Below are 27,250 nucleotides of genomic sequence, written 5' to 3'. Positions count from 1 at the left end.
GGTTTGAAATCATGCATGTCACGAAACGTTCCCCTGCTTAAACCAGCACATGTCAAGGCCTGTCTTAAGTTTGCCTATGACCATTTGGATGATGCAAAGGAGTCATGGGGTCACGTTTTGTGGTCAGTTGAGAGTAAAATAGAACTTTTTGGTCATAACTCCACTAACAGTGTTTGGAGGAAGAAGAAGAATGACACCGTCCCAACTGTGAAGCATGGCGGGGGTAGCATCATGCTTTGGGGGTGTTTTTCTGCATATGGGACTACACGACTGCACTGTATTAAGGAGAGAATGACCAGGACCATGTATTGTGAGATTTTTGGGAATAACCTCCTTCCCTCAGTTAAAGCATTGAAAATGGGTCGTCACTGGGTCTTCCAACATGACAATGGCCCGAAGCAGACAGCTAGAATAACCAAGGAGTGGCTTCGTAAAGAGCATATCAAGGTTCTGGAGGGGCTTAGCCAGTCTCTAGACTTAAACCCAAAAGAAAACCTTTGGAGGGAGGTCAAACTCAGGTTTCTGGGCTGTCGCTGAGAAACACAAACAGATGGGTGGGCTAAGATCCCTCCTGCAGTGTGTGCAAACCTGGTGAAAAACTACAGAAAACGTTTGACCTCTGTAATTGCAAACAAAGGCTACTGTACCAAATATTAACATTTGTTTTCTCAGGTGTTCAAATACTTATTTCCAGCTGTATCACACAAATAAATCGGTAAAAAAAAATCATGCATTGCGATTTCTGGATTTTTCTTTTTAGATTATCTCTCTCACACGGACATGCACCTACGATGAAAATTTCAGACCCCTCCATGATTTCTAAATGGGAGAACTTGCAAAATAGCAGGGTGACCAAATACTTATTTTCTTCACTGTACCTATAAACTAAATTACAAATGCATTACAAACATTAGCTTGAACAAAAACGTAGCTTATGTTACTCTTAACAGGGAGCAGCTGGATTCAGCAAAGTTAAATGAGTTATGTTATATTCACTGTTGCCACTAGAAGGCAGTCTATCCACCCAAATCAATAAAACTAAATGCAAAACTTAATTTGAATCTTTTCTAATCGAATTACTCGAGTTAATCGATTAATTGTTGCAGCACTATAATGAATGGAGAAAGGGGGAAGTGACGTATGCCGTAAAGCAGTCAGCACATTTGTAGTTTTCTTGTGTGACAGGGTTCCTGCCACCCTCCTCAAAGTTAATCAGTGTCGGTGAAAATGTTACAGACCCCCTCAAGATATAAAAGAGGTGTCATTCAACTAGTTGTCAGTCGACATATCATCACACGTAATGAAAGCTTGAAAAGTTACCTAGTGTTGTTTTAAGTAATATATTTGTTTTATTTAAAATTATTTATATATTTACGTTTTATTTTCCATCGCAAAATATTCGTGGCCATCACTAACACAGTACTGCCGAAAGTCAAATGGGGCCTGCAAAATATTGTCCTGCAAGTTTGAGACCCATTTCTTATATTAATGTAATAAAATCATTTTTTTTTCAATTGTGCGTAAAATTTTCATGCAGAAATTTAATTTGTTTTGCTTTTCTTTATTTTTATCCTTTTGATAAAAAGGATAAACATAGATTGCGCACCTTGACGTAAAATTTTGAGATGAGTGCAGTTCAGAACGCTTCCACTAGATCATACCAGTTTGCAACAGCCAGACATCAATTCGTGCCGGTTTCCTTGCCGATGAACTCCACAGAAGATAGTTAACTATTTTAGTGCCATGGACGATGGTAAACATCCAATCATGTGGCTCTTTTCCTCCCTCTGCTGTGAATTTAAATTAGAATTAAATTAATATGTTTCTCCTAATGTCCCATCCATTCGAACTGCTAAGGCTGAAAGCGAATGAACATTCGCTCCCCTTCATGAACATTGTTCATTTGCTGCTAGCCCTCCCAGTTCAAATGGGTTGGACGTCTATCACCGTCAAAGGTAGCTTATAAATTCATACATTTAGTATAGCCATGGTTTTTGATTTTATTTTCCATTTTGAAGCATTTGTATTGATCAAGTATACAGTGATCCCTCGTTTTTCATGGTTAATGGGGACCAAAATCCGCTGCGATAACTGAAAAACTGCTAAGTAGCGCCCCCCCCCCTCAAAAAAATGATTTGGTTTTCAGTGTATTCAGATTTAGCATTAGAACGTGATATACCTAAGAGATGTTTTTTTCACCCCCCCCCCCAAAAAAAAAAGTTATGTTTATATATTTTAATAAATGGTTTTTAAAGGGTATGTAGCGGCAAAGGGGGTGTGAGACATCAATAGAACCGTTATGTGCCAAGATACCAAATATTGATAAAGTTAACAAAAAAATCAATCACATTAATGAGCAATTATCGAAAATAGATCGAAAATGACAAACATTTCCGAAAGTGTTCCGGAAACAGCCGAATGGGGCGGGGACATCACGACAAGTGAATGAAAGTCGAGGCGGAGCCAGGTGCCATTGTTTTTTATCGACGAGAGAGTAGCGTTCGGGTTTGTTTGACCAAAACATCACTAGAATGGTTCAAAACTGCTGTGCTATGTGGTGTACAAATAGCTATTTATCGGAATATAGTATCCATGAGTTCCCGAACGCGAAAAAAAAAGCTGGACTACGCAGACAATGGGTAAAGTTCGTCCGTGCAAAGAGGGGTAATATTCTAGACACTGCCTCTGGCACGGTTTTCTATGGTGCGCATTTTCCACCTGAAAGCTTCTCGAACTATGGACAAGTGAAATAGGGTTTTGCTAAAAGATTGCTGCTCAAAGCAGATGCGGTGCCGACCATACACGCGCAGCCACCTAAATGTCCCGAGATATCAAGAAAGAGGACGATGACTGGCAAAGGAGGCTAAGGCTAAGCAAAGGAGGGGAGCAGCCAAGCTCGAAATGGCCAGAGTGAATACTCTTTTATAATAAAAAAATGTCATGCATTGGATACAGGACTGGACACATGTATAAATTATCGTTCGTAAAATATATAGAACAAATCCTCTGATCCCATTCATATTTGTGTCTGTTGGCAGAGCGAAAAGCTATGATAGCGCAATAAATGATAATTATTCTATGCATTCCTTTATTTTGCAGTCACGGTGTATCAGCTTCACAAAAAGAAATGCAAAACAAATCATTGGTGTTTCCCACACGATCTGCTGCCGATGTTTCATCAGTGTCATTGCTCCCCTCAATGACCTTTTCATTACGCTGCATTGGCGTTCGTTTGGGCTCAAATTGGTAACCTAAAACACCGATTAAAGCTTCGTAACTCTCCTCGTCACCATTAGATGAACATTCGTTACGTCCTTCTACGTCGGATTCGTCGCTGAAACTAGAAACGAAATTGTCTGCCATCATCGCCGCCATTCAGTATTAAAGCACTGAGCCTTTTTCTTGTTGAAGAAACACCCCTCACTGTCAATTCTGAATTCTCTTTTATTGACAACGAGGGGTGTTTCTTCATGAGGGAACCTGGAATATGTGCAGGACGAACACAATGCATCAGCATAAACAGCTCAAAACACCCCTAATTCTCCCCTCACTAGAAGGAATTATATTGATGCAGACAGGCGCTGCCCCCCTAGTGGCCGGTGGCACTCTCTATACTTGTCGTGACGTCACGCACACAATCTGCCAGATCTCGGGCGCCGGTCGTTTTAGCTTGACAATCGAGCCAAATTTCTCTCATTTTCTTGTGTGTAATTACACGAAGTGGCATGATATGAATACAAAAGGCATGCGTTTATGGATAAATGATGGAATATTAACATTTTCCCAGGGCATGACATACCCTTTAAGCACTTCAAATCTAATAGTTATAAGTTTTAAACATGTCTGACTCCCACCGAATTATTTTAAAAAAAGAATAAAGCAGAAAAAGGCTTGGCTTTAGTAAATGCTTCATTGAGTAAGTCCACTCAAATCCGCTCAAGCTGCTCACTTACACACAATGAGTTGCCACAGCAACGGTTTGTTAAACAATGATTGACTCATGTGGGGCTCTGTAGTTAGCTTCTCTAGCAAGATCAAACATTAAACGTCTGTCAATCATTGTTAACTTTAATAAGCAACTCCAGTGCACTCACTGCCTGACCAACAAAGAGCAGGGAGAGGGATGGAGGGAGGGAGGCAGAACAAGACTACGCGATCGGCTTGGAACAGCTCGTCTGTCTTTATTTTCAATAAAATAAAAATCCGCGATGGACTGAGGGCGCAAAGTTTGAAGCGCGAAGTACCGAGTGATCACTGTAACTGTTCTTATGCAGTGCAAATTCATACTAGTTTCCCCCCCGTATTTGCTGATGTGTTTTGCCTTTTACTATTTAATCTTTCCAGGTTTTCTGCTTTACTGTCAGTGATTATTTTGATATTCATTTTATCTGATTTACAGTCACTTTAACCTGTTAAGCTTATTAAGCTAATTACCTACCAAAATTTGACCTGATTTAATACCAATAAAATGTTGTGTTTGCAGTTGAACATATGTACTGTAAATTGGTATTTTTTGAGAAAATGTGCAGAAATTAGAGATGTATGCCGATCGATCGGGTCCGATCACGTCATTTTCAAAGTATTGGAATCGGCAAAAAAATATCGGCCATGCCTTTTTTTAATATATATACTGTATATATATACTGTATATTTTAATTAAATCGTTTTCTAACTGTATTTAACGTTACAGACACAATATGTTACACACATCCAGAGTCTTTAGTTTAGGCTTAAGGTAGGGTTATCAAATTTATCCTGGTAACAGTGGTAATTAATTTATTAAAAAATGTGTCACGTTAAAATATTTAACGCAATTAATGTATGCGCTGCACGACCTTCTCACTCATTGTCACGCTCAATCTGTAATGACGCTGTTTTACCTATATAGAGAAATAAAAGGCAGCGCAAAACAAGTAGAGTGAATTTTGGCAGCCTTTGGAGCTTTTTTCAATTGGCTAAAGCCTTGCAATCCCTCTCCCTACGATTAGAAATATCATGGGAAGCAATGTGGGGAAGCAAGGTGGCAATTGTTCTTTGTCTTAACACCTTAAGTTATTTCCCAACGCAGAGAAGATATATGAATTGGTAGCACGACGCACAGTCATGGTTCCACTTGCCATCATGCATTTGGGATGGCCACAGTATCATTTACTGAAAGCTCAACAAATACACTAGATGGCAATATTTAGTCACAATATACAAAGTCACAAGTCTTTCTATCCGTGGATCACTCTCACAGAAAAAATGTTAAGAATGTAAATGCCATCTTGAGGATTTATTGTCATAATAAACAAATACGGTACTTATGTACTGTATGTTGTATGTATATATTCGTCCGAGTTTTATTCATTTTTTTCTTAATGCATTACCAAAATGTATATGATCGGGAAAAATTATCGGAAATGATTGGAATTGAATCGGGAGCAAAAAAAAGCAATCGGATCGGGAAATATCGGGATCGGCAGATACTCAAACTAAAACGATCGGGATCGGATCGGGGGCAAAAAAACATGATCGGAACAACCCTAGCAGAAATGTTTTGTTTTTAGAAATTACTCCTGGCATCTACATTGTAATTTCATATTTGTTTAAAAAAAAAATACCTCAGCTGAGCCTCAAATGGTATAAAAAAAATGAACCGATGTAGATCTAACAAAAGAACAGTTACACTTACACTTACATGGCAAAAGTCCGTCAGCTTAAATGCCATAAAATGCTGACGTTTTCTACAATGCTCTTAACAAATGGTTCAAACACAAATTCCCACAAAAACACGGCTAAATATGCCTAGAAACTAAATTTCGAATGTATTTAAAACATTAGCTCGAACAAAAACTTAGCTTATGTTAGTCTTAACAGGGAGCAGCTGGATTCAGCAAAGTGAAATGAGTAATGTTATTCACTGTTGCCACTAGAAGGCAGTGTATCCACCATAAATCAATTAAACTAAATGCAAACACTTTTTAAACATAGCAGTGCAACGCCACTTTAAACGAATACTCGAAGCAGCAAAATTTAATTTTAATCTTTTTTCTAATCGAATTATTTGAGTTAAGCGATCAATCGATATGATCGATATGGAGTAAACCCATAAAGAAGCAGCAAAGCACAGATACCTGATACTTTTTACAGTATTGTGCATTAATTGTACGAATTTGTAAAAACGTGAAACAAGCTGATAGTTTCTTTGTCAGACTTAGAATGTAGTGCTGCCAAATTGAAGGAAGGAATGAGGTTGAAAAGGTCGAGTTGACTCAGAAGAAATTAAGAACTTTTAAATGGGAATCCCCATTTTTCTCCTTTGATGCAGCAGGTGTGTGATACAATCGCTGGACTCATGAATGATTCCACTGTCATTAACTTATTAATGCTTATCCGTATAAGCTTCGGCTCGTTTGCATGAAACAGCACATTCAAACTTAAAACTATAAAAAAGGCATCAATTATTCTAAATGTTAACAAAATTTCCCCAAATCAACAGAAAATGACCAGATATCAACAGGATGTGTCCCCCAAACTTCCCCGCTTCCATTAACGCTTATAGAGGGTGCTGCCATTGACGTCCATGGACGTCCAAATTTTCCATTCATTTCCTCTGTTTAATGCCATTGACGGGCATGTTTGTCCATTCTATAGATGCCAATGTACTTGGATGCCATTGACGGCTATGAACGTCAAAATTTTTTCCCATTCATTTTCAATGGCACAAAAAAAATGTCCTTAAATCAACAGTAAATAACCAAATATCAATAGGACACGCCCCCAAATGACCTGATGATCAGGCCACGCCCCCTAAATGTTCCTAAATGACCTCATATGATCAGGCCACGCCCCCAAAAGGTTCCCAAATGACCCGATATGAATAGGCCACGCCTCCCAAATGACCTGATATGAATAGGCCACGCCTCCCAAATGTTCCCAAATGACTGATATCATTATCCCAGGCTCCATAAATGTCCCCAAAAAGACAGGAAGTGACCTGATATTGTTCCCGAATTGTCCCCAAACAAACCTAGGCTGGGGCTAAGATCTGTATCTCCACATGGCAAAGACCAGAAGTAATTTCTCCCGAAATTGCAGTTTCTAGTATTTTACAAGTGCTCTTACTCAAGACATTAAAATGTCATCTACTTTCAATAGGCCTCATTAGTCTGCCTATGACAGAACAAAATGCTTTAAGAATAGAAGAATGGGTAATATATGCGTATCTTTATTTAAATAATACCTGGTTAGAACATTGGTTATAATACTGATTAAGGCAATGCAAGACAGTCTTTATAAATCAGTATTGCACTAACAGTACATTCATTTGCAAACAAGATCGTTTCCGTGCAAAATAAGAGCAATTAACATAATTTTAAGGGTTAGTATCTTCATTAATAGTAAAGCAAATGAATTAATCATCGGTTTGCTGTAAAACTAGCATCAGGCTGGCATTATTGGCATCATGTCAATTCCAAGAGTGCACTCAGGCGTGTTGGGACCACAGGAAGCGATCGCAGCGCTCCAGCATGGTCTGAATGGCTGCCCTGAAACACAAAGTACAACTGGCCCATCAAGCAACTGGACATTTTACACACAACACCAGTCTTTACTCACCGTTGCCTCTTCTCGGCCATCTTGAGGAGCTCACACACCAACTGGGAGTGAGGAGAAAGACTCAGCTGCACTCCCCACTCCTCCAGGATGGCCTCGGCACGCTCCGGCCCGACCGTGCGGGCCAGACGCAAGATTAAGTTCTCTGTGCTGACCTTCCCGCTGCAGTCCGTGGAACCGTTGGACAAAGCGTCTCCATTCAGGTCTGACGTACAGCTGCCGTCCTGAGCCAACTCCATCAGAAGCCTCCACTCGGACAAGGTTTGAGGCGTCACACCTTGATGGTAAAACAATCATCACTCTGCAGTTGAAGTTAAGGTGAAAAGATGGGAAACGGAAACATACCGTCCGGTTCCTCCAGCAGGCTGATGTCATCCAAGTGGCAGATTGTCGCAAAAGCTTCATCGCGATGCTGCAGCTCACTACACAGGTGGAGGTATCCTGTCCAGTAACTGCACACGGGAAAATAATTTCCTTCAAATTTTGATTTGGGAAAATCGTTGCAGCATATCGTAGTAAACGCTGGCTACGTTTATGTGCATCCAATGTTCCGGTTTAGGTCAATATATCAGTTTTTCAAAAACTTTAATTTTGGTGTAGTTCTCACTATTGTTGTGCTTTCTAGTTTTTACCGCAAATAAGACAATTTAGGTGTGTCAAACTTCTTTGTCACGAGTCATATCCAGTGTTGTTAATCTTACTGAAAAAAGTCATTAATTATAGTTACAAATTACTTCTCCCCAAAAAGTAATTGCGTTAGTAACTCAATTACCTGAATGTAAGAGTAATTAATTACTTGGCAAAGTAATTAGTGATAATTACTTTTTTTTTTTCTCAAAAAAAAAAAAAAAACATTGGCCACACTATGTAAAGTTTTTTGTGAAGGTTTTTGGTACAATTGGCCCGAGCCCAATTCTTTACCCTAATTTAACCTTCACCCTGAATCAACTGTTAAAAGTTGTTAAAATTGCTCACATTATTGCATTAGTTCCCTTCTCTCTACTTTCGACATATGAAAGTTTTAAAACTGTGTCATCATTTAAAGATAGTTTCAAGTCAAGATTTTGCAGATTTAGAAGTATTTTAGATAAAAAGTTACTTAGGTTCGCTAGGAAGGTTCTTTACAACAGAGCTGTAATTAAAGGTCTACTGCTTTAAGATGGCGGCTGTTTACTAACGCATCTAGTGCCGTGTCTGTCATTTTGCATCTAGTTATATTTATATACAGTACATGTGATATCTACCATATCTACCATATCTACCATAACATGCGGGCATAGTTTGTACGCTATCGGCTACAACAGGTATTATTGGAGCTACCTAGCATCGTGTTTGCTCGGCGTCACAACTTTCTTGCCTCCTCCCCACTCCTGCTCTGCTCTGTCGTCTCGGTGAGTCCGTCTCCCTCAGACTTTTCGACCAATATAATAACGCATAGTAACGCATGCCTTTCCGTCCTCAGTAACGGTAACGGCGTTGCCAAGATGAGAAAAGTAATTAATTAGATTACCCACTACTGAAAAAAATAATGCCGTTAGTAACGCCGTTATATTGTAACGCCGTTATTAACAACACTGGTCATATCATAGTTATGGTTTCCTTTGGAGGCATTGTCTCTGCAAACTAGGGCTGGGACGATTAATCGATGAAGATTTATCAAATCAATCGAAAACTATTTTGATAGTTGCTTAATCTTTTTTAAAGACAATCTTGCCCTAAAAATGGTCCATATCCTCTTTTTCGAGCATTTTAAGAGCAAATGTTTTCTGATATATTTTTCAATTAAATTGGTTTTCCTCATTAAAAAAGGGGGAACAAAATCCCAGTAATACCGTATTGGCCCGAATATAAGATAGTGGTTTTTTGCATTGAAATAAGACTGAAAAAGTGGGGGTCGTCTTACATTCGCGGTCATGACGTTATACCCATTCATGACGCTAGATGGCGCCAGATATCATTGAAGCGATGTTCCGTCATGATAGATCTCAGCTACTCTCAAGTTTAACCAGTTTGCATTATTTTATTGCATGTTTTTCCTTATTCAGATTTGTTTCAAGACTACAGTTACAGTTAGACTCTACTTTGATGGTTAATGCAGTATTGCAATTTTGTTGTTTTCTCACAATAGATTGGTTTATTTACATTTCAAAAACCAAAAGCCATTCATTTACGAATGTGATTGCACTTTAGTTTATATATTTAAATGTTCAGATATTAAGATTTGAATGAGGCAAAACAACATGCTTTTTCTCTCAAATATATTGTTATAATCATTTGTTTCAGATGTACTGTAATTATTTTCTGTATAAAAATTAATTTGGTGTTCAAAAAGTCTTTTTTCAAATTTGAGTCTTGAAAAAGAGGGGGTCATCTTATAATCAGGGCCGTCTCATATTCGGGCCAATACGGTAATGATCTTATATTTATTTTTTCTAAATTAAAGGATCCCCCCCCCCAAAATAATCTGAATTAAAAAAAATGTTTTTAAAAACTTGAAAATTTGATGAATTTTATATTTAAAAAAAAAAAAAAAAAATGCTTTGACTTTAACTACAACAATTATACTTTAGTGAGAACCATGACGTCTAAACATATGATTTACTTTTGCAGGCCACACAAAATGACATGGTTAGCAGCCCTAAGTTCTGAGTTCGACATCTGTGGACTGAATGTGTGTCTTTCAATACACTACTGAAGGCATGAGTTTCCTACTCATTCCTAGAGCCCCCCCCCCCCCCCCCCCATCATGAATTAGACAGCGATGAGTACTACTTGTACTCAAAAGACCACGGTTCTTTCCGAATAGAGGCTATGCAGATGCTCCTTCCAAAAGGGGCTCTGAATAGCGGGTTTACATGACCACATTGAAACCTTTGGCAAAGGGTTAACCCACATTTTAAAGGGAACGTCGGACTTAAAGATATATAAGCTCTAATAAGCCACAATTGTTGTCTTTTACTAAAATATGTTAGTAGAAACACACAAAATATTGCCATTGATTTAAAAATCTAATATTTAATACATGTTTTGACCCACGGAGGGCACCATGTTTTATACGCGCAATGGAGGCTCAGGGTGATGACGTAGTTTGTCACTGTCACATGACGAACACTACCGGGTTACTGCAATTCCTTCTACACGGCGAGACATCCAAAACATGCGCACATCGATTAAACGTGGCGAGTACTTACCATTTGTGTTTTTTTTTAATGGAGTCTTTTACCACCTTTTCATTGCCTCAAAATACTTTTTGCATGTGTTTCCCTCTCATACTTTTAAGCATTGCGTTTTCTTGTGGTAGCTTTAAAGCAGATTGTTGATCTGTTGACCACATTAGTCACGTAGCATATTTAAACCTTATTTGATATTACTATGTTTTAAGTATTTTCTTCAGGCATCTTTAGTATGTTCTGTTTGTATGCATCTTAACAAAACAATCTGAAAGCACCGTTGTACTATGGGTGTCAAATTCGCCTCCTGTAGCACGTTTCGCGGGTGTAGCACATTTTGGCAGAACACCGTTTTTTTTTCAAACTCTTGTCTCATCCTGTCATTCATTTTGCTTTTGCTGCTTGTTTTGTGAAATATCGACACTGCTGTCATGTTAATTAATGTTCCTCACAGGTTCAAATTGAAAGGGTAGAACAGATGACATGCTTATGTCGCTAGGGTAATACTCTGGAAGCCCAGCAGCGTAACCGTGTAACGTCAACAACAATGGCGACCAACTCGTTTAACTAATTTTACAAATTGTATAACAACGAAAATTTCAAGATGGGTTTCAATATCAAATTATTTTAACTCATAATAACGTTTATCTTTTACGAACTACAAGTCTTCTGATCCGTGGATCCCTTTAAATACCAGGATATGTGTATTCTGTTTTTTTTACATGTTTACATGGCCTTACATTAATGGGTTACTGCAACAACAACAAAAAAACATTTTAAAAGAACTATTGGCTGCACGTAAACATGGCATCTGCTTTGAAATATAAAGCACCCATGACTGCGACAGGCTTCTGCCATCTTCTGTTTGGATGACAAGTCGGCGGGAAGTTGGATCAGTAGAGACAGGAGACGTCCGTAACCCCAACGGAAACAATGAGAATTCCTCCTGCAATGTCAAATCCATTTTTAACTCTGAGGACTGGCAGTAAATGATCGTATTTCAGTGCCGTTGATGGTGATTGATCTATCCATTTCCTTAGGGGGTCTGGCAGTGATCATTTACTGCAATATATCCCATTTCAAATGCACTGGACATCTAACGCCATCAATGATAGCCAAGGAGTTAAAAACCGAGTGAACAGAGCATGACATTAAAGCAGTAATGTGAAGTAATTTCATAACATGCCAAATAGGGTCACAATGAAAGTAATTAAACATTGTCCAACAAATAAAACATGAAAAAAATAATTTATATGTTGTATATTTGACAAAATAATTGCGTTTCCGAAATTCGAGCCTGAAAGGGGACGGTCCCGGAAGTGATACATCACACCGGGAACAGCGATGGCAGCTCCATACATACGGCCGCCATACAAATTCCTTCAAACAATGATTCAAACAGCGATATAAGCGATAGATCGAGCGCAAGGGAGGAGATCCAAGTTTTTGAAGAGTTGGAGGAAGAAGAGGAGCTTGGAATTTTATGTTGGACCTAACATATATTAGCCAGACGCTAATCAGGATGCAAACAATGTGCCTAGACTACCTGACATGGAATGGATACAAGACCCATCGAGATTACAAGATTGGTAAAATATAGGCTGTTATTATTTTCATGATTTTAAGATGTAGGCATTTGCACATAATTTTATGTTTTTGTCTATCTGATGACATTGTTAAAAAAAAACAATAATCGGACTTCATGTTCATTTTGGCAGATCCGGCAGCTCTCGTGCATATAAAATAATAATAATATTAAAATGTTGGGGGGAAAGAAGATGAGTCGTTGATGGCTTTGTCCACTTTATTGTGGCAACAATAAGAAAACAAAATAATAGCGGACTGCCGCCACATTCGACCGCGAAGTTTTGCTTCTCGCTGATCTCCTCCTCACCTCCTACTACTCCAGCATCTCTTAAACGGATCGTGCATAGTGTCTTGTTATTAGCTTTTTGTTTACAAATGTATCGAACACACGACGTGCTGGCAACTTTGTTTATTTATTAACACATGGAGTTAACAGTACAACATAGCTCGGGGCTCTCGGGAGGAAGTGGCGTCTAATGGCGTGAGGAAATGTAGTTTTTTCACACAAGCGAACAGATTACAAAGCACCACTTCAGTGTTGTCCCGAGACTACATTTCCCATGATTCACTGCGTGACTTGCGCGCTCGCTGATTCGCTGCAAGATATTAAAACCAACATGCTTGTTCGTCAGCTGTCACCTGTCAGCGGCTCTCGTACAGTAAAACACAAACTAGAAGGCTATCAAGCGATCACCGTAAAAGAAACGCGGAACCGTACAAATGCAATGCAATGCTTGAAACATGAAGGTGGAAATACATAATACAAATACAAATAAATGTGCACAAACTCAGCGGCGGTGTGTGTCTCTTACTGTAACGTGACCGTGAATTACCGCGACGCCGACCCGCTTATATGCATATCAACACCCCTTTCCCGATTGACGGTGGATTAACCCTTTCGGACAAGATCGTAGATGACGCACAAATTAAACACGCTTAACCTAGCGAACGCAACAACAACTATGATCGAGGATTGCCACGAGTTAACTTTCGGCTAACGTCGCTAACTTATACTGTTCATTCCACAACAGTTGGCAGCTCTGCTTTGACAAAGTCATCAGTCATCTATCAAAAAATCACACTTACTTTTTGGCAAATCCTTAATCATAAGCAGACCGGTTAAGGAATCAGGCATCTTCAAAGTGTTTGCAGCAGAGAACACTACTCGATGATGGCGTGAAATTCATTCGCTTCGCGCGAATGAAAGATGTCCATTTACGTGCCCTGCTATCCTTTGGCCACTCATACAACTTTTCGTTTGAGTGAGAACAAAACATCGCCACACACCGCCGTGGCATCTTACCGAGAAGCAATGCAACAAACAATACTGTTCTATGGCGGACTTCCCTCGCACTTCCCGGTGTGACATAGTTTCCGAAGATTGCCGAAAAAAAGCATTTTCGTTGTCAAGGGCGTTGCTATGGGTTAAACAAAGAATCTGGAAGGGTTGCGTTAAAAAAAAATAACGAAAATATGCTTATAACCGTTTATCCATTGATATTATTCAAAAACATGGTTGGCCAACCTTATTTCACATTACTGCTTTAAAGTCTGAAAATTACATCACACGCTTCAACATTGTTAATGAGACCTGGGCTGTCCCTCGGGTGTCACTGTATCGCATTGCTCAGGTGCATCGTGGCTAAGTGCCAGCTCAAGCCACTCCAGTCGTAGCGATTCCGGGTCAAGCAGAGACTGTAGGAATGATAACCTAAAGGAAGCCGTCAAAATGCAACCCCATATTCATTGTTGTCTTCCAGGAAATGTGCAAAGCTGAGAGTATACCTTTGTTCCTCAGGTTGGGACAGGAGCAGGTTATCCAGGTAGGCCAGGAAGTGACTTTTGTGAGCCATCTGCATCACATCTGCAGGTGTAATGGTGGGATAGAAGGGGGGAAGGGAGCGGATAGCAGCCTCGCCGTGCTTCTCGTATAACCTAGTGTGTAGGAGAGAACAGGGTTGGTTGTGTGGGTTGCTTGTCCCCATTTTTGTAACTCAAAAACTGGAGAGCGGTGTTGGACAGTGTCATGATTAAAACCATCAGAATTGCGCCAGGAATAAATCTACATTATCTTCACTGTAACATGTCACATTATGATGTATGAGGCAATTACTTTTTTAAGGTCAATTTGAAATATTCAATGTATGAGGACAAACCTACTTTCTTTTTAAACGCTTATGGTTAGCGCTTTGGCAAATGTACTTCCGGTGAACATTTCAAAATAAAAGTACATCATATTCAACATGTAAATAAAAATTTCTGGAGTTAATCTCACATACTTCAGATTCTACACTAAGAATAGCTTTAAAATGACACCTATTATAAAAAATCTAATTGGCAAAGAATAATTTGGCTTTAAATTTGCTAAGGTGCCCTTTGCAAGAAAAGATGACAGTCATGATGGGCTCTAATTAGCAGAGAACAAAAATAGCATTGGGTTCTTACCTATTTCATATTTTGCACTTAGCTAGCTGTAAAATGACTCGCTATGCATTGTGGGTGTTTTTATTTTTTTAAATATAGTTTGTGAATAACATTAGAATGAGAATATATAAGAATACCACTTTATAGCATTTGACTGGGTGATTAAAGATGCATTATCACTACTTTTGTGGTTAAATTGGTTAAAAAAAATGACAACAATATCACACATCGGCAACAATTTATGATTCAGTATATCGCCTACTAAAATTTGTTATTGCGAAGGCCTCGTGACCAGCTTTACTAGTCTCAGTGAGAAGGTGGATAGTTTTTTTTTTTTGTTATTCGTGAACCAAATTTCCACACAAATATATCATTTAGTTTAGGAATGAGAGGTATGAGCAGAGGTTGCGCTAGACTTTTTCGTTGTCTGTCATTTTGACTGACAGGGTCATAAAAATCCGGTCATAATCTATTTTTACCAATCACTTAAATTTTTAAAATGACTATATCTTGATGCATAATATAAAGTAACTAACATTAGTGCAGTCATGGATTACAGTAAGCAGGCCAGTGCTGTGTTTCCATATATATTATATATATATATATTTTATATTTTAATGTATTATGATTACTAAATAAAAATGCACGTTGATACGACGCATATAAAGGCAACTTCATTAAAAAAAAAAAATCGTTAGAAAGTTGTATGGATTTACAATCCGCTAGCTTGTTGTTTCCTGTTGTCTTTCGAAATACACCTGGGTGACGCCGCGTCAAGTGTTCGTTCATAGCCGACGTGCTACCGTGGTATGCGAGCTCAGCTTAGCAAAAAGAGTACACACAGTGGTGGCACCCTCCATATTTTCCTTGAAATAATTTCAGCAAAAAGAGTACACACAGTGGTGGCACCCTCCATATTTTCCTTGAAATAATTTCAGGCTCTGGCTAGTCTGGTACGCTTTTTTGGCTTTATGCCGCTTTCACCGTGTTACCAATTCTGCCCTTCTTAGTGTTTTCAACTGCTCGCCGCAGTGAGGAGTGAACCGGCGATTCACTTGATTCGTTGTCATCCTTCATCCTCCACTGCACCAGTCCCTCTTTTTTCACCTCTTTTATCAACACCATCGTCGTTTTGGGGCTTTTTGAAGAAACTTGGGACACTCAGTTGCCTTGACATTTTTCTGAGTAAGGCCTACGACGTCATGCATCAAGAGAGACAATAGCAAAATAATATGCTCACTCGCCACCCTGTGGTCTGGGGTGTGAATTGCAACCTGTCAAAATGACAGATGGACTTCCGTTTTTTCCGTCACCGTTTTAAAAAACCGGTCAACGACGGAAAATATTCGGTTAACGCGACCCCTGGGTATGAGAGACATTTTTTTATTCTCCCAGGGCTCGGGAAACTTAGAGTATTCGTCAAGGTTTTGTCGGTCGTGATTTGTATGCATCCGGCCGCCCGAAACAGCCTGATAGCACAGATATGAGTACGCCTGCCCCTTTGCTAATGGATGCATTGTTGACGTTAGCGCACAACGCTGTGAAAATAGTTCTAAGTTTCTCTTTTGGGCCCTGCCTCTTGGCAAAAATTCACTAAAGATTTGCCACTCCGTCCAAAACGCCCACCACCCCTCACTTTTGTCGAGAAGACACCTCCCACATACACAATAAAAGGGTTGCCGCACACCCTTTCACACCAGCCTGCTGCTAGTGTGAAACGGCCATGATAAACAAACATGTCGATGGTAAGGTATTCATAAAATCTGTAACGATCAACCTCGTTCCCCCCTAACTGAGAGGTAAAATGGGATGTTTACAGACCTGTGTATGTGAGCGAGGAGAACCGGAGGACTCCAGGGCTGCAGTTCTCTCAGGTAACGAAGTGATTTCTCTAAATCTCCTTTGTGAATGACTTCCACCACTTTACTGGACTGTGTCACACCTATGAAAAAACATTTCGTTTGTCCTCCGTTATGCACTCTTTTATAGACAGCAAAGAATTAGCGTATCATTTTTCTGACCAAGCATGGCCTGGATGAAGGAGCTCTGCACATCCAGATGCTCCTGGCAGCAAAGCAGACACATGCGCCTGATGCGCTCTTGGTCCAGCAGGAAAAAGTAGCGGCGCAGGAAAGTCACACAGTTCAACGCCTTGATATCTTCTGGCTCTCTGAAGCAGCTCAGTTCGGTGTAAAGTGTGGCCAGCTGGGTGAGATCAGTCAGGAGTTCGGAGGGGAGCACTTTGGGAGACACTAATCGCACAGATTCTTCAGGCATCGTCATCTCGCCTTCTGAGGGGAGGTGATTATCTTGCTCTGACTCAGTGTTCTCTTGTGTAAAACTCTCTTTGTGTTCTTCGGATGCTTCTTCTGGTTTCTGCGTAAGTAAAAGCGGTTCCCACGCGTCATGATCTACATCTGAAGGAGCTACAGCAGCTGACTTGGTGAGAGTCGGTCCAAGGACTTGCTCCAGCGTCTTCAACCACTCTTGGAGGAGTTCTCCTATGAAATCAGGATCCAGAAGAAGTAAGGGATCTTGCATCTGGGACCTGTCATATTAAAGTAAAGTTGTGATGGGCGTGAGAAATAATTGCTTTGATTTGCCATTATTACCAATTTAAAACTATTTCAACCGGTCCTACTTCCAACTGCTTTACTTGCTCATTTTGAAAATGTTTTGTGGAAACCCCCCCAAAAAAATCACTCAAAACTAGGGTTGTTCTGATCATGTTTTTTTGCTCCTGATCCGATGTTTTAGTTTGAGTATCTGCCGATCCCGATATTTCCCGATCCAATTGCTTTCTTTTTGCTCCCGATTCAATTCCAATCATTCCCGATAATTTTTCCCGATCATATACATTTTGGCAATGCATTAAGAAAATAATGAATAAAACTCAGACAAATATATACATTCAACATACAGTACATAAGTACTGTATTTGTTTTTATGACAATAAATCCTCAAGATGGCATTTACATTATTAACATTCTTTCTGTGAGAGGGATCCACGGATAGAAAGACTTGCAATTCTTAAAGGATAAATGTGACTTGGTATATTGTGACTAAATATTGCCATCTAGGGTATTTGTTGAGCTTTCGGTAAATGATACTGTAGCCATTTAACTGTTCTGCCCAAATGCATGATGGGAAGTGCAGCCATAACTGTGCGTAGTGGCACCAAATGATATATTCTGCGTTGGGAAGTAACATAGGGTGTTAAGGAAAAGATCAACCACTACCATTCTTCCCCACATTGCTTCCCACGATATTTCTAATTGTTGAGAGAGGGATTTTAAGGCTTTAGCCAATTAAAAAGAGGCTCCAAAGACTGCACAAATTCTCTCTACTCCTTTTACGCTGCCTGTTAGCTCTATATACAGGTAAAACGGCGCCATTATAGATTGAACGCGACAATGCGTGAGTGGGTCGTGCAGCGCATGCGTTAATTGCATTAAATATTTTAACGTGATTAATTTTTAAAAAATTCATTACCGCCGTTTATGCGATAAATTTGATAGCCCTACTTTAAGCCAAAACTAAAGACTCTGGATGAATGTAAGACATTTTGTCTGTAACGTTAAAAACAATTAGAAAACGATTTAATTTAAAATATATATATATATATTAAAAAAAGGCATGTCCGATATTTTTTTGCCGATTCCGACACTTTGAAAATGACGTGATCGGGACATCTTTACTCAAAACCATCCAGCCATTAACTCCTCGACCCACAAAAAACAATTGTCAATCATTTTTTTTAACCAAAAACCTCAGATCTCAGTGACACATTGAAATAAATGGTTTATATCTTTGCTGATTCGTATCTAAAGACAAAACATACACTTTTTACATTCATCCTTTTCACCAAAAGGTCAGCCCCCCCCCTCAAAAGTGCCCCAAAATCATAACTAGCAATATAAAGCAGAATTATATGTATATTCTAGTTCAATAAAACAGTTCCTTTTGTTTCATCATCAGCATAATTTCCAGTACTTACACGGCCTGCTCTGTGGCCGACTTCAGTTCAAGCAGGTCCGACTCTGTGTTGGGCATGTCTGCATAAACCCTGTGATAGCAAGTTTGCTGTCATGAAAATACCATGACTTTACAGTTGAACATTGGTGTACTCACTCAGTATCTGCTTCATCTGGGAACGAAGCAAACGTGGCGGACATGTCAACATGTGTGTTCTCTCTAAAGTCGGCTCGCTGCCAGAGCTCCGAGTTCATCTGGAGCGTGTTGATCCTCTCAGTAGTCTTCTTGACAAAACTAGAAACACTGAGAGGGAGGAGGAAAAAAAAAATGAAAAGCTTCTCTAATTAAATAATGGACTGGTTGGCAAATGAGCGTGTTACATAGAAATGAAACATGACCTTTTACAAATGGATGAATGACATGAAAATGAAACTTCGAGGTATTAATGGAAAGAGGAAGTCACTTGTTACACTAAAGTTTCACTTCATTGTTCGAATAAAAGCATAAAAACATTCTCATCCGCATCCACATTTCACCTGTCTTTGACGGCTTGCAGTGCAATGCGGGGGGGTTTGGGGCGGAATGATAGGGGCAGGTGAAATTGAAGGCCTTGCTCAGATCGCTCTGCTTCTGCATGCTCGCCACTCATCGGATCTGAATCGAGATTGGGGCGAGGCGTGAAACCCAAAGATGGATAGAGCATTGGTGGCGCACGATGAGAGGTTGGAAACAACATGCATGGAACCGGGGGAGACGTAAATGCTTTTGCTTTCAAAGCAAGTGCCAGCATTTTAAGCATCTCCTACCGTGGTCCACTTGATCTTCATCATGCGTAAAGCTAAATTCTTTGAGTCTCTCCTCCTCCGACACGGACTGATTGATGAGGGAGCTAGTCTCTTCGTCCGATTGGCTGCCTCGACGGCTGATCACTCTGTAGATACCACAGTCTAGAACATTGAAGCTCTCCTGGAGTTTTAGAAAAAGCGACATGTTAAAAACATTGTGGCTGGAAAATGTCAGGCGATTTGCAAATTCCAAACGCTTCGCAAAAGAAAAGAAAAAAAAATATATAAATTCCAAAAGCCGCAACACTGACGCAAAAGGATCACAATGGATGTGGACGTACAACAGAAGCAGCTGGGTTATTTTTACGTAGTCATCCATAGAGGTTGTTGCATGACATTACTCGCTACATTATCACGCAGTAGAAATTATTGTGTGACATGAGCAGGGGTGAAAGTGGGCCGGAACGCGCCGGATCGGCGTTCCACCATGAAATATGATGGCGGAACGCCGTTCCGGCATATGGTGCTTTGATCCCGAAAATATGACGATAACTGTCAAAACCCTATGTTTAAAAAAAACCCTACCACGCTGCCACACACGCATCTCCAATAAGAACAATCTACTAACATCAGATTTATATACAGTCCCTGACAACAGTCTTATCGCTTATCCATTTTGTAGAAACAATTGCTAATAGCCTGACTTAATGATTCACTTGATTTCAGAAATAGCTCGGACGAAAGCTAAGACCCTCCCAAATGATAATGAATACACAAAAATATATTTGTTTCACTGAAAAAAGATTTATCATTTAATGAAGACAAAGATCAAATTTTGGCAAGACAAAAGTTTTGTCGCCTACAGAAAGTGTGAAAATTGAACAAAAAATGTACTTCAAATATAAAAATATGTTACATAACATAAGCAAATTAAGTAGTGGTGCTGTGAGATCCGAATTTAATATTTTGTATGACTCCCATGGGCTTGAAGGACTGCATCCATGTGGTTCGGCAAGGATTCATACAATTTATTGATGAAGTCATCAGGAACATCAAAGAAAGCAGTCTTGCATGGCTCCCAGAGTTCATCAACATTCTTGGGTTTCGTCTTCCATGCTTCCTCTTTCATCCTGTTCATGTCTGGTGACTGGGCTGGCCAGTCCAGGAGGATCTTGATCTTCTTTGCCTTGAGGAACTTTGAGGTAGAGATTGAAGTATGCGATGGAGTACCATCCTGCTGCAGAATTTGTCCCTTTTATGGTTAGGAATGTAAGAGGCAGCTAAGATCTGTTGATATTCCAGACTATTTATGTTGCCGTCCACCCTGCAGATCCCTCGCACACCCCCATACTGGATGTAACCCCAGACCATTGTAAGATGTGCTTTAATGCTTTTGCACACTAACAGTATTTACAATAATTAAACCAATTATATGTGTTTAAAACTAGGTGTTATGATTATGTTTTCTCATGTAACAGTCCATTCGCTTGTGCTTTAGCGCTTACACAATGAAAAGAGTAAGGTTTCTGTTTTCAGTAAACGTCACCATAATGTTTCATTCTGGTTTCTGTTCTCAGTAAACGATACCATAACAGCTAAACGAAACTCACGCATGTGCAATGAATGCTCTCCCACTTGTCAATAAAAGACGCGACCCCCAGGAAGGGGGCTGAGAGAGGCTTATTGTGAGCAAACGTGCTGCGCTGTCAACCCTCTCCCTGGTGGCCGCCAGTGAAAATTTATCTACGTCTCAAGTCTGATCTTTCCTCCGTCCTTTCCTAGGTCTTTGTTGTTTTCTTAGTTCAAGTATTAAGTTTAGACCTAACACCATGATTTTGCCACAACCAAACTACACTGTTTTCTGAGTGAATCTCAGATCCATGCCGGCTCCTGTAGGTCTCCTGCAATATTTGCGGTGACTGTGTTGTAATTCAATGTAAGATTCATCTGAAAAATCCAACTTTTGCCACAAAACAGTGAGGTTTGGTGGCGGCAAAATCATGGTCTGTGGTTACATCCAGTCTTGGGGTGTGTAAGAGAGATCTGCAGGGTGGAAGGCAACATAAATCGTCTGGAATATCAACTAATCTTAGCTGCCTCTTACATTCCTAACTATAAAAAGGGACAATTTCTGTCACAGGATGGTGGTCCATCGCATACTTCAATCTCTACCTCAAAGTTCCTCAAGGCACTACTTTCTGTAGGCGACAAAACTTTTGTCTTGCCAAAAATTGACCTTTATGTCTTCATTAAATGATAAATCTTTTTTCAGTGAAACAAATATGTTTTTGCACATTCAACATAATTTGGGAAGGTCTTAGCTTTCATATGAGCCATTTCTGAAACCAATTGAATAATTTAAAGTCAGGTTATTAGCAATTGTTTCTACAAAATGGATAAGTGACAAGACTTTTGTCAGGGACTGTACACAAGTGATAACAACAAGCCTAATATTTATTTTATTTATTTTATTTGGGTGGTTCAGAACATCTCCAATGTTAAAGTGCACCTTGAACTTATTTTTGTTCATTTATGTAAGGTTACTTCTTTATTTCCCTATAATTTAAAAAAAGTCATTGTTTGCTTTGTCTTCAAAATACAGTGGTACCTCTACATACGAATTTAATTCGTTCCAGGACCTTGTTTGTAAGTCGAAATGGTCGTATGTCGAGCAGGATTTTCCCATAGGAATACATTATAATTCCATTAATTCGTTCCAAAGCCTAAAAACATACACTAAATTCTTAATAAATACTGCTGGCACTGTTACAAATGGCAATTAAACATAGAAAAACAAATAAGTTATAAATAAATAAGTCAGAATAATATAATAATAAGAAGAATAATTAATAATTATTCCTGTAAATAATGTAACGAATTGGATTCTAATATGGCGGACACTTTTTACTGTCCCTGAACGCACCGCGAAGCTGACGTCATAGTGAGATAGGTCGGTGCGGTAGAGATAATACTTTCGTTTTCTTGAGAGCAGTCAACTGCTTAAGACAATGGGCGTTTTGTGTTGGATAAGTTCTTAAATAAATGATAAAAACGTGACGAAGCTGGCGATTTCCTTGGCAATGTTACCACAATAATAATTGTCACCTTAACTTATAAATAGTGGCGAACGGTGGTCGGAAGAGGACCATGGAGCTGTATTGTTGAGCCAGTTCAGGGACGCGCACCCCAAGCTCATATTTTTCTATAACTTGCATCTTCATTTCAAAGGTAAGCATTACTTTTTTCCTTGTTTCTCCAACTGTATCAACTTTTTTTGAAAACTGTGTTGATTTCTCACACAAGAAAATCCACCGTGCGTTCGTTTGCAGTGCTGTCATGTCGTCGTATTTCGAGCAACTCGTCGGATGTAGAAACAAATGGCGGCTCACATTTTACGTCGGATGTCGAAAAGATCGTGTGTCGAAGTGATCGTATGTAGAGGTACCACTGTATATTCCATTCCACTGTGCATAATGTAAGACATTTTTACTTTTTTAAAAAAATGTATGTTACTTATATCTTTATTATTTAAAAAAAAAAAAAGTCTGTGTTTATATCATCTTCAATTTTAAAGTACATCCTGTGTTCTTGAATAGTTAAAATTGAGGTTTTGCTTTTAGATTTGAGGGAATATAAAAATTCGAATTATGAAGAATTGTGTAAATCAATGAAAAAATACATTTTTATTGGAAATCAGTTTCTCATTTGTGCCTTGTTCCACTGTAGCGCAGCAGCCTAATGCATGTGTGAAACCTACAAATTCATTCATCCATTTTCTGAGCCACTTATCCTCACGAAGGTCACAGGGGCGCTGGATCCAATCCCAGCTAACTATGGGCAGTATCCGGGGTACACCATGAATCGGTAGCCAGCCTATCACAAGTCACAAGGAGCCACACACAGTCATACCTAGGGACAATTTAGAGTGTTTGATCAGCCTACATGCATGTTTTTGCGAGTACCAGGAGAAAACCCACACAGGCATGGTGAGAACATGCAAACTCCACACTGGCAGGCGGGAGTCCGGGAATGAACCCTTGAGCTCAGAACTGTGAGGGAAACGTGCTTACCACTGTGAGACCTGTTTTGTTTTATTGTGTGTTATATTTATAACTGTGCAAAAAGCAGTTTTAGCGTTAGGTTTGTTCGGTCGCTAAGTGTTTGGAATTTGCAAATTGACCGACACTTCCCAGCCACCATCAAAGATTCTAACATGAACATGGTCTCAAGAAGGGATTAAGATTTTGACATTCGTGTCAACATTCAACAGTGTTATATTTGCGTACGTGTGATGAGATGCTGCTTCTGCGGCTGCTGCAGGCAGAGTCCAGGGGTTCCAGCCTGGCAATCAACTCATCTAGTTGGCCAATCAAATCCGGGTGAGTGCTTGAACTGAGCTGGGACCGAAGATGTTCAAGGCGGTCGATGGGAAGTGATTTTCTGGCCTGAATCACACAAAAAAAGGTGAATGTGACAAAAACATGCTTTTATTTAGATAAGTTCATCTGGTTCTGCTTGGTATATTGTTAAAAGCAGAAAACCTATTTTGATTTACAAGTTTTTATAAACAGACGTTTAAAACTGAGTTTAGTTGAATACTTAATATTTAATGTTACTTGAATGTTTTACTCGTTAAAAAAAACAAAAAACTAATTTGTTTCTTTGTCAAAATGAAGCTTATTTAATTCACTGGCTTCCATTGAAGGTGATAAACGAACCAGTCGCTCTAATTAAGTGTTTACATTGACCACACAGTAACTTTATACCACTTACTGTTGAACAATCAAACTAAGGAAACATCAACAACCTTTCTACTGTTCTAACAGCTTTAATCTTATTTCATAAATCAACACATTGACTGCCACTGATGGTGCTAGATGTCCAATCCATTTGAACTGAGAGGATTGGCAGCGATGCCCTATAAAGGGTATATAAATATCACTTTTTGGAACACCTTGTTTTTTTTTCAAATAAGAGGAACAAATCATTTTTGAATATTTGCCACCATACCCGACTGATGCTGATGTTGTGCTGAAACATACAACACACCGCAGCCGCGAGAGACCAGGACTCTCGTCGCAGCAGGCGTTCAACACAGCGATCTGCAGACAACAGTGAGATGTGGGACAGACAGCCGCCGACACGGAAGCAGAAGAGATCGTTACGGTAGACTGCGATGTCCAGCACATCTGCAACAGTAAAAAAGGATGAGTTAACTTACTGTAAGTCATCACGTGTGTGACTATCAGTTACCTTTTAGCTCTGTCCATAAAAGAACTTGGCCATTATGAGGGGTAAAAATATAAATGGCTGAATTCGTCCAGGTGAGCAGGTTTTGATCTCTGTTGACAAAAGCACAGTTGGGTTTCTTAAAAAGATATGTCTGTGTGCAATAAATCTCAATGAAATAAATGAGGATTTTTACAATTCTGTTTTGATCCACCTTTACATGCTTATTCAATGAATAGACTGAAACTGTAAAAACATTCAAATGTGTGCGTTGTTACCCAAAATATAGTAGTTTAGGGAAAGCAATTGATTGGGGGGTCTTCTGCCCTGGATTGTAATGTGGTTCTTTTCTGCAGGGGAACAAAAGATTTTAAAGGCATCACGCGTTAAGGCTTTACCTCTAAAAACAGTTTATTACCTGTATGTGATGAGAGGTAAAGGAGGACAGTTGAGTGCCTGTTTGAACTGCTGGGTGCTTAAAACCTCGCCATCAAAACTGGCTTCCCATATTCGAGACCCCGGCCGGGCGCAGTAGAGCAATGGGGGCTGGCCCATCGACAATCCTTTGTTTTGAGGGAAAAAACAAGCTCCGTACTCTCCATCTCGCTCCTTGTTTCCAACTCGCCAAAACTTCTCTCTGGTGACATGATTTAAACGCATGAAAAAAGATGATTGATTCTGTTACAGTGTTGTTTTTGGCTGCCCTTTTAGTTTTCTTCTTAGTCTTTTGTATGATAATACGTATTAGTCTTAGTCATATCAAAATGTGTTTGTCTTCGTCTAGTTTTTGTTCACGAAAACTCAAGACTAATTTCGTCTAGTTTTAGTCGATGTTTACTAAAAATGTTTTCGTCTGTAAAATTAAAAAAATGTTACTCCAAAAATAAATTAATAAATAAAGGTTTCCAACTATTTCGAATGAACATTGACAGACAAGCACATATCGTAGCGTCTACAGCAGACATGTCCAAAGTCCGGTCCGGGGGCCAAATGCGGCCCGTGGTCAAATTTCATCCGGCCCCTAGCCTCTGTCATAAAATCAATAACGTCGGCCCGCACACAGACTTAATAAATTGGTCAGCAGTACTGCTACAAGCATATGAAGTAGCTTAACTAAAAACCAAGAACTAGCTTAACACTAAATGCTGCTCCTCATTTACCCACTAAAAGTCAGCAGCACTCTAAGCAACATTACCACATGTGACCCTTTACTCCCAATTTTGTAAAATGACGACAATCAACAAAAAAAAAGTTGACTGCAACGGCCATCGCTTCAAGGATAGGTGGAAATTGGACTATTTCTTCACTAAAATACGCAAGAACTGTGTCTGCCTCATTTGCAAAAAGACAGTCGCTGTTTTGAAAGAGTTCAATATGAGGCGATATTACCAAACAAGACACGTTGACATGTACGACAAGATTACAGGGAAGATACGTAGCGAGAAATTGAAGCAACTTGAAGCTAGTTTAATCTCACAGCAGCAGTATTTCGCTCGAGAGTCGAAAGAGAACGCCACAAAGGCTAGTTGCGAAATTGTTGAAATTATTAATAAAAAATAAATAAATAAAGCAAATGTGACACACAGAATGGCTTGCTAAAATTTGCTTAAATATATTGTTTTACATAAAGGACGTCAGCCAAGGTCGGCCCCCCCCATTTTTACCACACCAAATCTGGCCCCCTTTGCAAAAAGTTTGGACACCCCTGGTCTACAGGGACAACGCCATCTTGGTGATTATACACACCCAGCAGGAAAACGTAACATTAATTTCATTTAATTATTCCCACCTGGATGCCACAAACTGTATGTAAAAAAAAAAAGTTGTCCCAGAGTTTAAGACGAAGCTCGCTGTTAGCATTAGCCAAATGCTAAAGCGAACGCTATGCTAACGCTACGCTACTCAGCACAGACCTGTAAAGGCTAAAGCAACATTACAGATTCTCTCTGGCCAATAAAACAAATCTTTCCTGTGTGCATGCCCAGTGGCGCCACCAGGGGTGGCCTGGGGTGGCCACCCCTATAAATTGGTTGGCCACCCCACTGGCCACCCCGCTTGCCAGTATATCGTTAGATTGTTGTAGCATCAGTTATGCATTTCATCCCAAATGAATGCATTTATTTTGTTTTGTTAAATGTAGGGCTGTCAAATTTATCGCGTTAACGGGCAGTAATTTTTTTTTTTTTTTTAATTAATCACGTAAAAATATTTATCACAATTAATGCATTTGCAGTACGACTCATTCACGCATTGCCGCAAACAGCCTACAATGACGCCGTTTTACTTCTATACAGAGATAAGAGGCAGAGTGGAGTAGATACAAGAATTCATTGGGGCCGTGCTTTTAATTGGCAAAAGCTTTGTCATCTCTCCCACAGCAATTATAAATATTGTGGGAAGCGACGTGGGGAAGAATGACAGGAGTTGATCTTTTTCTTAACACCCTGTAGGGTCCGCAACGCAGAGAAGATATAGCATTTGCAG

The 27,250-nt window shown here is 39.5% G+C and overlaps 1 protein-coding gene across 1 annotated transcript in view; it reads right to left on the bottom strand.

Annotated features, from left to right (window-relative positions):
* Positions 1 to 6,766: 6,766 nt before the first annotated feature.
* hps5 (HPS5 biogenesis of lysosomal organelles complex 2 subunit 2) overlaps positions 6,767 to 27,250 on the bottom strand; it is a 36,668-nt gene continuing 16,184 nt past the window's right edge. Inside the window, exons 7-23 of the mRNA XM_057837309.1 lie at positions 25,185 to 25,403; positions 25,045 to 25,116; positions 24,791 to 24,879; positions 24,548 to 24,726; positions 23,824 to 23,982; positions 19,559 to 19,718; positions 19,289 to 19,406; positions 18,909 to 19,055; positions 18,775 to 18,843; positions 16,799 to 17,325; positions 16,599 to 16,719; positions 14,139 to 14,288; positions 13,945 to 14,064; positions 11,599 to 11,712; positions 7,942 to 8,048; positions 7,600 to 7,873; positions 6,767 to 7,529 (exon numbers count right to left, since the gene is read on the bottom strand). Coding sequence (XP_057693292.1) covers positions 7,469 to 7,529; positions 7,600 to 7,873; positions 7,942 to 8,048; positions 11,599 to 11,712; positions 13,945 to 14,064; positions 14,139 to 14,288; positions 16,599 to 16,719; positions 16,799 to 17,325; positions 18,775 to 18,843; positions 18,909 to 19,055; positions 19,289 to 19,406; positions 19,559 to 19,718; positions 23,824 to 23,982; positions 24,548 to 24,726; positions 24,791 to 24,879; positions 25,045 to 25,116; positions 25,185 to 25,403 — 2,686 coding nt within the window. The 3' untranslated portion in view covers positions 6,767 to 7,468. The remainder of the gene's footprint in view (positions 7,530 to 7,599; positions 7,874 to 7,941; positions 8,049 to 11,598; positions 11,713 to 13,944; positions 14,065 to 14,138; positions 14,289 to 16,598; positions 16,720 to 16,798; positions 17,326 to 18,774; positions 18,844 to 18,908; positions 19,056 to 19,288; positions 19,407 to 19,558; positions 19,719 to 23,823; positions 23,983 to 24,547; positions 24,727 to 24,790; positions 24,880 to 25,044; positions 25,117 to 25,184; positions 25,404 to 27,250) is intronic.

Source organism: Corythoichthys intestinalis, chromosome 5, assembly GCF_030265065.1.
Source record: "Corythoichthys intestinalis isolate RoL2023-P3 chromosome 5, ASM3026506v1, whole genome shotgun sequence".
Taxonomy (NCBI): domain Eukaryota; kingdom Metazoa; phylum Chordata; class Actinopteri; order Syngnathiformes; family Syngnathidae; genus Corythoichthys; species Corythoichthys intestinalis.
Note: the sequence above shows the minus strand (reverse complement) of the source record. Positions and strands in the feature narration are given on the sequence as shown.